The sequence below is a fragment of the Lagenorhynchus albirostris genome, chromosome 9 (assembly GCF_949774975.1).
Source record: "Lagenorhynchus albirostris chromosome 9, mLagAlb1.1, whole genome shotgun sequence".
Taxonomy (NCBI): domain Eukaryota; kingdom Metazoa; phylum Chordata; class Mammalia; order Artiodactyla; family Delphinidae; genus Lagenorhynchus; species Lagenorhynchus albirostris.
The window spans coordinates 34,710,099-34,723,794 of NC_083103.1; the positions used below are offsets into that span (position 1 = coordinate 34,710,099).

Here is a 13,696-nt window from a genome sequence, read left to right on the forward strand (position 1 = left end):
GATATTTTTATTCCCAAAATGAAATAAGAGAAACTAGTAAAAGCTTCCACGATCCAGCAGGATATAAGTTATCTGTGTAGCATGGAAGACTCATAGGGAGTGAATACAACCAGTCAAATTATACATCTGCAATTACCCCAGAGACACTGGGGTATTCCTGGCTTATACTGAAAATTAGAAAAGTAGTGGAGGTGTTCCTTGCCTGGGAGCTGCACTGCACACAGCAGATTCTGGGGCTTCACTGGGAATAACCAGGGCTCATCACACAATAGCACCTGCAAACAAGGCTGCACATTTCTATTTCGTGAGCCAGGTCTATAACTGAAGCCAACAGTTTCATTTTATAGGAGACCAGGAGACCAGTACTTGAGAGGTGCTTATATTTTCATCGTGTTCGTAAAACTGGCTATTTCTTCTGTATAGTCGCAGTAGTATTAAAAGCAACAACCACATACCCAAATACAGAAAACACGTGGAGGCTTTTCAGTGATACTTTGGGGACTTTAAAAACTGTTAAATGGCTTGTGGCTACCTTTGTCCTAAGAGATATGTTTCTCCCAGTCAGCACTTGCTACGGGCAAACAAACAAAACAGATGCTCCAGGAACGGGGTCTCTGTGAGTTCACCATGGAATCCGGCCCCCTTTCTCAAGGAATTCTGATAAATCACAGTGAGCCTGGGTGCATCACATGGTGTCAGACATTGCAAAGGAAACAGACAAATAAAAAAATCATTTTTCCTTCCTATAACAAATCCTAGGATTTTGTTTAAATCTCAGTTTAAATCTCAGCACAGACCTGAAAATGTAGCAGAGGAAACAAGAGATGTTGGAGGATTCTTGACAGTGGAACCTATAGTATTCACTTTTGTATCCAAGTGTCTGCTACATAATGAATCACATGATAGCCCAGGTCAAATAGCTAACATATGGTGAAACCAGGTTCAGAATGAGCTAGAACCCGTACTTGTCACTCTTCTATCACATCATGTCATTGATGAATGGAGAAAGGAAGATTTACACCAAGATAATGTATTTATTCAATTCTCTAAATACATGTCAAGGATGCTATTTGTATTGTGGCAGTTGCAAAACAGATGCAAAAGTGAAGAAGATGTGATTCCTGAAACCCAGGAGCTCTCAAACAAGAGGAAGAGGTATATAACACACACTCATCCTTCAAACCCTAACTGATATCACCTACTCCAACTCCTCCAGACATACAGGCCCTCCCTCCCTAATGCCTCACTATGGACACACACATCTATTTAAGCACAGCAGTATCTCCCTATTGTGTCCATCCCTCAAATGCAGACTTTCCAAGAATAGAGACAACAATCTTAGGTTTACATTTCTTGGAATAATAAGTGAATGTCAAGCAATATGAAAGTACCCAATACAAGTCTGTGGGAATGAATGAATGAAAAAATAAATGACAATGGACCGAACATAAGGAACAATGAAAAAGTGCTGTAATAGAGACTCAAAGTACCACAAGAGTTCCTGCTATTTGCAAATCACAAAGATACAATGTCAATTCGCAAAATTAAATATTATGGGGTTAGTTTAATCTTTATATCTTATTTACCTAAAAGACACTTTATAGTGTCTAAAAGACACTATATAGTTTTTAAGACTTTGCTTCTGAGTCTAATCTTTAGAGATTTTAAGGCAACAAAAGACACACAGTTAAAGTTGCCTTCAATCAAGAATCCCACTTGTACTTTGAGTTTTTTATTCAGCATGAAAAACAGAGGACAACCCAAGGTTTTTCCATAGGATGTGTCCTAAACAACACGTTTAACCCTATTTGGAATGTAAGTGAATTTGCTATCAAAAGTCACTGGCAAACACATCCTTGGATTCTTGCAAAATTCTAGTTTCTTGACTTGGATGAATCTCTTCCTTCATCTGATCTCCTCTCTCTCAGATTTGCTATTTGAAAATTTACAAAATAAAGTTGTTCTCAAAGTTTATTTCCAAGGAGATACTTTTGTATTTCATATTAATTGGTTAAAGTTCACAGTGAAATAGTTGATCGTATCTTTTCTAGGGATTTGTAGGTTGAGCCATGAGAAAAACTTTTGATGCTTTCATTCATTCAACAGAAGTTTATTGAGCATACTTGTATGAAGGTATATTCCACCCTATGATAAAGAGATGAAAAAGATAAGGTCCCTGTACTCCAGACACTTAGAGTCTGTCAATGCAACTGGAATGTAAACACATAACCATGGTTGAGAACACTGGCTTTGCACACAAATACGACTTCAAACTCCTGCCCAACAACACACTAGTGTATTGTTTAGAATTTTCCAAATTTTTGCTTTCTGATCTGTAGATCAGGAATAACAAAATCAAACTTCATAGATGTGATGAACAAAAAACACCCTTAAGCAAAATCTACTGTTTCTCCTATGGTATAGGATATTAACTTTGGACTCTATATTACTGCTTAAAAATAGAAGACAGAAAAAAATTAATATTACCTTGTAACCAGGTCACTGGTTAGGACTGAGAGACGATTTCTGGATCTTTAAAAATGTTCATTTGCATTTTTAAAAATTTATATATTTTTAATTATTTTTTTAGCATCTTTATTGGAGTATAATTGCTTAACAATGGTGTGTTAGTTTCTGCTTTATAACAAAGTGAATCAGCTATACATATACATATATCCCCATATCTCCTCCCTCTTGCGTCTCCCTCCCAGCCTCCCTACCCCACCCCTCTAGGTGGTCACAGAGCACCGAGCCGATCTCCCTGTGCTATGCGGCTGCTTCCCACTAGCTATCTATTTTACATTTGGTAGGTATATATGTCCATGCTACTCTCTCACGTCGTCCCAGCTTACCCTTCCCCCTCCCTGTGCCCTCAAGTCCATTCTCTACGTCTGCATCTTTATTCCTGCCCTGCCCTTAGGTTCTTCAGAAGCATTTTTTTTTTTTTAGAGTCCATATATATGTGTTAACATATGGTATTTGTTTTTGTCTTTCTGACTTACTTCACTCTGTATGACAGACTCTAGGTCCATCCACCTCACTACAAATAACTCAATTTCGTTTCTTTTTTATGGCTGAGTAATATTCCATTGTGTATATATATATATATATATATATATATATATATATATATATATATGCCACATCTTTAGCCATCCACCTGTTGATGGACACATAGGTTGCCTCCATGTCCTGGCTATTGTAAATAGTGCTGCAATGAACACTGTGGTACATGACTCTTTTTGAATTATGGTATGGAAATGTCTATTTAGGTCTTCTGCCCATTTTTGGATTGGGTTGTTCGTTTTTTTGATATTGAGCTGCATGAGCTGCTTGTAAATTTTGGAGATTAATCCTTTGTCAGTTGCTTCATTTGCAAATATTTTCTCCCATTCGGAGGGTTGTCTTTTCATCTTGTTTATGGTTTCCTTTGCTGTGCAAAAGCTTTGAAGTTTCATTAGGTCCCATTTGTTTATTTTTGTTTTTATTTCCATTTCTCTAGGAGGTGGGTCCAAAAGGATCTTGCTGTGATTTATGTCATAGAGTGTTCTGCCTATGTTTTCCTCTAAGAGTTTTATAGTGTCTGGCCTTACATTAGGTCTTTAATCCATTTTATGTATGGTGTTAGGGAGTGTTCTTATTCTTTTACATGTAGCTGTCCAGTTTTCCCAGCACCACTTATTGAAGAGGGTGTCTTTTCTCCATTGTATATTCTTGCCTCCTTTATCAAAATAAGGTGACTATATGTGCATGGGTTTACCTCTGGGCTTTCTCTCCTGTTCCATTGAGCTATATTTCTGTTTTTGTGCCAGTACCATACTGTCTTGATGACTGTAGCTTCGTAGTATAGTCTGAAGTCCAGGAGCCTGATTCCCCCAGCTCCGTTTTACTTTCTCAAGATTGCTTTGGCTATTCAGGGTCTTTTGTGTTTCCATACAAATTGGGAAATGTTTTGTTCTAGTTCTGTGAAAAATGCCATTGGTAATTTGACAGGGATTGCACTGAATCTGTAGATTGCTTTGGTAAGTACAGTCATTTTTCACAACGTTGATTCTTCCAATCCAAGAACATGGTATATCTCTCCACTTACCTCAACATAATAAAGGCCATATATGACAAACCCACAGCCAACATTGTTCTCAATGGTGAAAAACTGAAATCATTTCCTCTAAGATCAGGAACAAGACAAGGTTGTCCACCCTCACCACTACTATTCAACATAGTTTTGGAACTTTTAGCCACAGCAGTCAGAGAAGACAAATAAAAGGAATCCAAATCAGAAAAGAAGAAGTAAAGCTGTCACTGTTTGCAGATGACATGATACTATACGTAGAGAATCCTAAAGATGCTACTGGAAAACTACTAGAGCTCATCAATGAATTTGGTAAAGTAGCAGGATACAAAATTAATGCACAGAAACCTCTTGCATTCCTATACACTAATGACAAAAGATCTGAAAGAGAAATTAAGGAAACATTCCCATTTACCATTGCAACAAAAAGAATAAAATACCTAGGAATAAACCTACCTAAGGAGACAGAAGACCTATATGCAGAAAACTATAAGACACTGATGTTCATTTGTATTTTGAGACGATTGTAATATTGCAAAACATTCAGTGATAGAATCTATGAATCTATAATATACACGCCATAAAACTGGATTCTCTCCTCCCAAAAAACGTTACATGACTTTAAGGAAGTAAAGCAATACCATAAATTGCCACAAGTACAGTGAACACAAACCTGATTATTATCTAATATTTGCTGAGTTCCAGGACTGTACTGAACATAGCATACATCAGAATACTTGAGGGAAACTAAAGAGATAAATAAATGAAAAAGAGAGGTTCTGTGGAAAGGCAAATCAAAACTACATGGAGGTATCACCTCACACTGGTCAGAATGGCCATCATCAAAGAGTCTACAAATAATAAATGTTGGAGACGGTGTGGACAAAAGGGAACCCTCTTGCACTGCTGGTGGGAATGTAAATTGATGCAGCCACTATGGAAGACAGTGTGGCGATCCAGCAATCCCACTCCTGGGCATATATCCAGAGAAAACTTTAATTCGAAAAGATACATGCACCCCAATGCTCATAGCAGCACTACTTACAATAGCCAAGACATGGAAACAACCTAAGTGTCCATCAACAGATGAATGGATAAAGAAGAGGTGGTGTGTGTGTGTGTGTGTGTGTGTGTGTGTGTGTGTGTGTGTGTGTGTATAAAGTGGAACACTACTCAGCCACAAATAAGAATGAAATAACGCCATTTGCAGCAACATGGATGGACCTAGAGATTATCATACTAAGTGAAGTAAGTCAGAGAAAGACAAATATTATATAGTACTACTTATATGTGGAATCTAAAAAAAATGATACAAATGAACTTATTTACAAAACAGAAAGAGACTCACACACGTAGAAGATACACTTATGGTTATCAAAGGGGAAAGGTCAGGGGAGGGATAAACCAGGAGCTCGGGATTAACAGATACAAACTACTATAGATAAAATAGATAAATGACAAGGACCTACTGTATAGCACAGGGAAGTGTATTCATATCTTGTATAACCTATAATGGAAAGGAATCTGTAAAAGAATATACGTGTGTGTGCACGTGTGTGTGTGTGTGTGTGTGTGCATGTGCGTGTGTACCCACTGAATCACATTGCGGTACACCAGAAACTTAACACAACATAGTAAACCAACTATACTTGAATTAAAAAAATGAAAAAGAAAAAGAAAGGCTCTGTGGTAAAAACAGTCTAGCCCTTCCATCTTTTCTTCTTGGGCTCCCAAGGGTGTGTCCTGAGCATAGGTCCTTTACAGATGGGTGAGGCCTACATGTCTTTTGCAGATGGGTGAGGCTTTGTGACTAAGCTCTAGCTCTAAAGTTAGAAATAATGTAATTCCAATATGGCCCACAAAAATATCTCATATGAACCTCCATGCTGTTTCCACCTTCCCACTGGAGGCTAACGTATAAGGAAACTTGGAAGCCACAGGTTGAAAATGGCAGAGGCTTTGTCTGTCTGGCTCCACGCATGACTAAGTGGAGCAGAGCCCTTCCACAGACCTGAAACTGTCAGGGACTCTTTATGTGAGCAGAGATATGTTTCTATCTTATTGAGCCATTATACGTTTTGGGGTTGCTTTATTGCTACAGCCAGCGTTTCCTAACTGTTTTGATAGACCCCTTTCCACATTAAGGGGAAAGACTGTGCTAAGGTCAGAAGCATGCAGACACAATCTTTTAAAAAAAAAAAAAAGCAAACAAGAAAAAAACAGCTCCTATCAAGATTATGCAGGCAGCTACAGGGGAGGTTTTGTGCTGAAAACCGAGAATTGAGACAATGTGCAAATGAGACAAAGCTTTGTAGTCAGATATACCTGAGTTTGAATCCTGGCTCTGTGACTTCCTAGTTCGAAGTCTCTGAGCAGGTTGTTTATCTTTTTTCAGCTTCAGTTTCCTTGGCTCTTAAAGGAGGAGGACATTACCTAGCTCTCATTGTTACCTTAAGGATTGAATGAGAGCAATGTAAAGCTACTCCACCAAACTAGGCAGGCACTCATTAGGTCTGCAATCATTAACATTCTGTAATTTCTAATCCCCACTTGGTCATGGAGGAACTATGTGTCCAGGCCAAGACAGTCCAAGTCTCCAGGCTTCCATTCCTTTCATGTAAAAGGAAAGAACTGTGCTGTAGCACACCTCAGTCTTCTTCCAGCTTTAACTCCCTACAAGATGGCAGATCTGGGCTTTGGGCTGATGTCTTCATCTGCTACTAACCAGCTGAATGGTGTTATCAAGTTTAAGTGATCACATTGTACCTCGGTTTCTTCATTATCTAATTTGCAATAACAAAAATAAATGTTTCGTCTGCCTCACAAACAAAGCTTCAATAAGGTATAAACAAGCTCTGGAAGTCAGTTAACTGCTACACAGAATATATGGTGACATCATTATTACTGTTTCTTCTTCGTAAGTGCTGATCAGCAACTAGGTTCAGTCCATTAAACTGAACGGTGCCTGCTATTAATAATAGCATCAGTGGCATTGGTGATATTGCTCTTCTCTGCCTTTTGTAAATCTCTTTCTTTACTGACTTGGCACAAGAGAGTTGTACCCTTCTAATTTTATCTCTGAAGTGCTTCTTTTTCTTTGACTATTCTCTGAACAAATCATTCCCAAATTCTTCTACAACAAATCAATTTATCCCACTTTAACTCTCCTCTCTAATCTGGAGGGTTTCTCATCTACGTCTCTATAATGTGACCTCTTACAAAGTTCATACACACATTTACTATTGCCTATGAATAAGCTAATCTCAGAGGTCTCTTCATTTCAAACTCATTCTACCCAAAGCATTACTATAACATATATCTTTCTATGTATCAAACTCATTTTCCTCCCCAGTACTCCATCTCAGCTCTCATTCCTCACAATCAATGAATAAAAGGTCAAAGTTGTTATAACGGCTTACAAAACCTCACATGATCTGCCTTCTCTTACTTCTTTGAGTTCATCAAACACTGTTCTTTTTGATTACACTGGCCAGGACAGCTACACTGACTTCCCAGCTACTCCTCAGGCATATCAGACATGCTCCGGCCGCTGCATATGTTGTCCACATAAGCTGTTCCTCTGTCTAGAATGTTCTCTCAGATATCTCCATGGCTTAATGTCTAAACCTCCATGTCTATACTCAAATATCCATCCTCTCAGCAAGCCCTTTGCTAGGTTGTAAGCCCATGAGGTGACATGAGGACAGAGCAGGACCTGGAATTCAGTGGCACAAAAGGAATATTTTCTGGGTGAGGGAAAGTCAGAGGAAGGGAAGGGAGATGCATTGAAACTTCTTCCTTTGACATGGTTTAAAAATCTGTTTTGCATCCATTCGCTAGATCTGTTGCCAACACCACACTCAGTTCCTTATTTTCTCAGACCTGAATGAGTGCAGTATCTCCTGGCTGGTCTTTCCACCACTGTCTTCACCAATTCATAGGAGATGTTCCCAAATCTAATTCCCAAGGCTGATGTTCCCAAATCTAATTGCTCAGAAAATTTTAATTAAAATAACACTAGCTATTCTGGCACTCGATAGCTAATTCAGCTTGAGTAAGTCACTTTCCAGCTCAATACATTAACTCTTTTATTTTTACAATAAGCAAAGATTTAACTATATCAGTGTTTTTCAACTAGTACTCAACAGAGCACTAGGTTTCCATGGAGGTTCTCTTAGGCAAACCAGTTGAATCTCCAGACGGACCCACCTGGAGTGGCCATTGAGCAAGTTATACATTTCTGTAGTATAGATCTATTAAAGTTTCACTGTGATGCACATTGATAATTAAAACAACAAACAAACAAACAAAACCACTGAACTAGGTCACATTCACTCCCAGTCTGAAATTTCTGATTCTGTGATTTTATTATATCCGGCTCTTCTAGTACTTACAAATGATCGTTATTGTCAAAACCTCCCACCAGGCATTCAAAGAGTCAATCATCTGACCTCACTTTGCCTATCAGTTCTCTTTCATTTCTCAGAATTCTTCAGCACAAAACCTTGGCACACTCTGGCCTGGTTACCTTAGTATCCACATATTCTATGTGCAATTTCATTTCATGCTTCCCACTCTGTAAGTGACTGTTGTTTTTTTTTTAAGTTAAAATCCAAGCACAAATTTTAATCCCACAAAAAAATCCTCTGAATTCCTATAGTGTTTAACAGTTCTATCAGCTGAATCCCTACTGTGCTCTTTAACACAGTTCTGCTACCCTATTTAACTTATATCCACTCTATTTTAGAATATTCTGTGTTTCTTGCTATAGTTTCTCTCTTACCAAATAGAATTTTTGAACTTCTACCTATTAGTAATTTACTATATGTCAGGCCCTCCGACAAGTGCTTTATATTCACTACTTCATCTGGTTCTCAGAATGGCTCTGACATAATCTGAATTACCTTAAACAGAAAATGGGGGCTTAGATGTTTAAATCATGTGCCCATGGTAAAGCATCTGGAAGGTGGCAGAGGGAGATTTAAACCAAGGTCTACTTGACTCCAGAATACGCCCATTAACCCATACAGCCTCCTGCATATTTTGGAGGAAGAAGGAACTTCTTTTTTAGCATCACCTGTGGCTAAGCACCATTTCAGGCCTAAAGATGATCTAACTTATCGTTAGCAACAGATATGCAGGTGAAAGAGTTGAGTACAGATTTCAGCCAATGCTACTACAGAGGAGACAGAAATTAGAGTCTGAGGCTAACCAATTTAACTGCCTGCTATAATGAAAATAAGCACTCTTCAGAGGAAAATTCTACCTCTACTAAGTAGGAACATAATTATCCAATACACAATAAAAAAAATTATACATCTAAAGAAATAAGAAATGTGACCATGCTAAAGAGAAAAAGCAGATAATAGAAACTAACCCCACTCTTACCCAGATGTTGGATAAAGTAGACAGAACTTTAAAGAAACACAGAAATATGTTCAAGGACTGAAATAAAAAGATACTGAGCTGAAAAATAAATAGACTTCTACTTTTATTGAAAATTGAATAACAGGGACTGGACTTACCTTCCCACCCAAAATAACAAGAACAATCCAAACAATATATATGAACAAAATGGTTTTTAAGATATTGGAAATTAGGCAGTTAAGAAGAATGATACCTGAGAGACATAAAACACATGAGAAGAGTCCTGCAATTGCCCTAGTTTGCTACCTTGAGAGAGGTTCAGACCTGGTACAAGGGGGAGGACCACAAGAGGAGCCCAGTGGATTACCTGGTTTAAGGATATGGAGCTAAGGGTATGGAGAGAACAAGATAGCTAGAGTTTGCAGAGCAGAGTAGTGGAGGGGCAAGAGCTGCACAGAGAGAACTCTGGAGTCCTGCAGGGCGTCCCTTTCATGTATTCAGCAGAGTACTGATCAGAAAATGAGTGTCATGAAACTACTCAAAGCTGGAGAAAGACAATCAGAATGGATTAGAGGCAACAGTATCTGGTGGTCACCTAGGGAGGGAACTAGGGCATGCTTCCACAAGCTAGGCTGAAAATTCTCATAATTCATTGAGTAGTACTGGATAGAGTACACAAAAAGGTCTTGCCTCAGTACCGTAGAATAATTAGCCTTATATTAAACACAGCATTGGCCTCAACTAATAATCTTAAAAGCAAGACCCAAAAGGATATAATTGTATATAAGTATCTTAACTGTGTCCCAGAAGAAAGCTCACGAATATTTATAGGAATACAAAAATATCCAGTATCCAAAAGGTAAAATCAATATTGACTGGCATTCAAACAAAGATTATTAGGATGTCTGAAAAAAAAATCTAACTCAAAATGAAGAGGAAAGAAATCATTTGATATCAAAATAGAACCGACACAGGTGTTAGAATATAGGACATTAAAACAGTTACTATAACTGTATTCATGTTAAAAGAGTTAATAGAGACAGGAAAAGAGTTTATATATATTAACTGTATATTATAGATAGAATATATAATATTATATATATGATGTGTGTGTATATATATATATATATATATATATATACACCATCTGCATGCATGTATCTCCAAATCAAGCTAATAGAGATAAAAGCTACAATGTATGAGATGAGAAATACACTGTATGAGGCTACTGGCAGATTAGAAAAGAAAAGATTAGTGAACTTTAAGACACAGAAATAGAAACTATCCAAAACAAAATATAAATAAAAAACAGACTTTAAAAAAATTAAAAGAGAATCAAACTATAGGAGAAAATCAAGTTGTCTAATACTTGTGTAATTGAAGTCCCTGAATAAGGAGCGGGAAGACAGGAAAAATACTTGAATATTAGCCAAAAATAGTCCAAAGGCATTGAAAACTATAAGCAAATAGAATCAAGAAGCTCACTGAGCCCCAGGTGCAAGAGACATGAAGAAGAAAACATGAAGGTACATCATAATCAAACTTCCTCCGAACAGTGATAAAGTAAAAAAAGTCTTAAAAAGTAGTCAAAGAAAAAAAAAAAAGATATGTTACATGCAGAGGAACAAAGATAAGAATGTCAGATTTCTTTCGTGAAACAATGCAAGTGAAAAAGACAGTGAAGTAATGGCTTTAAAAGCAGAATGAAAAAAAAAAACCTGTCAACTTAGGATTCTATACATAGCAAAAATAAATTTCACAGACGAAGTGAAATAAAGACCTTTCAGATATATAAAAGCTGCAAGATATCACAGCTAGCCTTTCAGTACTACATGACATCTTAAAGGGAGTCCTTCAGGCACAAGGAAGATGATAATAGATGAAAATATGGATGCACTCAAAAGACCGAAGAATACTGGAAATGGTGTCTGCATTGTAAAATTATTTTCTTTATTATTTTTAGCAAAAAATTTAAATTTTTATTTTTAAATTATTTTCTTATTATTTAAATATCTTTAAATGATTTTTGACTGTTTACTAAAAAAACAATGTATTTGGAGGTTTCAAACACATGTGAAATAAAATGTACAACAATAGCATAAAGTCCAACAGGGAAGAAATGGAAGTGTATTACTGTAAGGTTCTTAAATGTAAGGCAGTATAATAGCACTTAACGGTAGCCTATGATAAGTTAAAGGTTATACTATAAATACAAAAGCAGCCAGCAGAGTAACAAAATAAAGACTGATAACTAATAAGGAAACAAGATAAAATGCAATCCTATAAAACACTCATTGCAAAAATGGACATAAAAAAGTAGACAGGGAACAAAGAACACATGGGACAAATAGAAAACAAATAGCAAGATGAGAGACTTTAGCCATATCAACAGTCACACTAAGTGTGAATGGTTTATATATCCAGAAGTCTAGATGCAATAAAACTGTTTTCCAAAAATGATGGTAATATAAATATATTTTCAGATAAACTAAAACAGAGGATCATAGCAAGCTGACTGGCACTACAAGAAACACTGAAGGAAGTTCTTAAGGGTGAAGGAAAAGGAAATTAGATGGTATCTCAGATCCAGTGGAAGAAATGAAGCACATTACCAATAATAAATATAGGTGAAAATATATAAACTATATGGATTATCTCTGTTTTAGTCTCTTAACTTCTTTAAAATACAAATAACTTTAAATCAAAAATTATGTCACTATTGTAGGACTCAGAATGTACGTAGATGTAACAAATGACAACAATAGCAAGAGAGGTGGGTGGTAAAATGGAACCATACTCAAGTATTAAGATATTAATTCGAAGTAGTCTGTGAAAAACAGAGCTATACTGATCTAGCAAAACAGTAGCCAGAGTAGACTGAAAATTAAAGGTTCATATTGTAATCCCTACGACAACCACTAAAAATAATTTAAAAAAAGCAAAAAACCTAATAAAATAAAAGTATTTGATTAACCCCAAAGAAGGCATCAATAAAGGGAAAAGAGGAATTTAAAAAATCAAAAAAATCAGACAAATAGAAAAGAAACTGAAAAATGGTAAACCCAAACCCAACCATATCAATATCTGTATTAAATGTGTGTGTGTGTGTGTGTGTGTGTGTGTGTGTGTGTGTGTGTGTATCTCACGCAGCTAAAGGCAAAGGTTACCAGACTAGATAAAAAAGCAAGATCGAATTATATATTGTCTTCAAGGGCTTCACTATAAATACAAAAGTACAAGCAATTTAGAAGTATGGGAAAAGATATAACATGTACACATGAATGTTAAGAAAGCTGGAATACGTATTATTTTTCAGCTTAATTAAGGGATACTTGGCAAATAAAATTGTAAAATATTTAAAGTGTACAACATGATAATTTGATATATGTATACATTGTTAAAGGTTGGAATAGCTATATTTATATCAGAAAAAAATAGGCTTGAAGATAAGAAAAATTAGCAAAGATAAAAAAGGCATTTCCTAAAAGAGTCAGCTCATCAGGAAGATATAACAATCCTAAATACTGAAAGTTCTTAATAGCAAAGCTTCAAAATATATCAAACAAAGCCAAAGAACTAAAGGGGAAAATACACAAATCCAGAAATTTTAATACCCATATTTCGGTAATTCATAGAATAACCAGACAGAAAAAAATCAGTAAGAATGTAGAAGACCTAAACAAGACTTATTGACATTTACTGAAATGACACCCAGTTACTTCAGCATGCATATTTTTTTTGCGAGTGCACATGAAAAGTTGATCAAGATAAAACAAATGCTGGTTCATTAAACAATCTCTAAAAAGTTAAAAAGATTGAATTCTTACAGGGTATGTTCTCTGACCTTCAGAATTAAATGAGAAGTCAAATAGCAATAAGATATCTAGAAAAAGTAAACATATGAGGAAACTACACCACTTCCAAAAGCCCATGGATTAAAAAAGAAATTACGGGAAAATATGAAATATGATGAATGATAATAAAAATACAGCATGTTAAAATTGGCGGGAATCAGCTACAGCAACGCCTGGAAACAAATGTTTGGCTGTAATGCGCTTACTAGAAAAAAGAAAAGTTTAAGACCAATGATCTAACTTTCCACTGTAAGAAACTAGTAAAAGACAGGCAAACAGATTTTTACACTATATCTGGTCCTGCCACGGGGCTGGAGTATGTGAGGTAGCGTCAGTGTCGACATCAAGGCCTCTCAAAGACTCTATTAAAATAGAAGGCATATTTCTTAACATAACCTGAAGC

The 13,696-nt window shown here is 36.4% G+C and overlaps 1 protein-coding gene across 2 annotated transcripts in view; it reads right to left on the reverse strand.

Annotated features, from left to right (window-relative positions):
- NELL1 (neural EGFL like 1) overlaps positions 1 to 13,696 on the reverse strand; it is an 859,251-nt gene that overhangs the window by 61,522 nt on the left and 784,033 nt on the right. The window contains exons 19-20 of one of the 2 annotated variants that reach the window (XM_060159517.1): positions 7,269 to 7,286; positions 1,199 to 1,235 (exon numbers count right to left, since the gene is read on the reverse strand). The exons of the other annotated variant lie outside the window; for it this stretch is intronic. Coding sequence (XP_060015500.1) covers positions 1,199 to 1,235; positions 7,269 to 7,286 — 55 coding nt within the window. The remainder of the gene's footprint in view (positions 1 to 1,198; positions 1,236 to 7,268; positions 7,287 to 13,696) is intronic. 2 annotated transcript variants of the gene reach the window in all.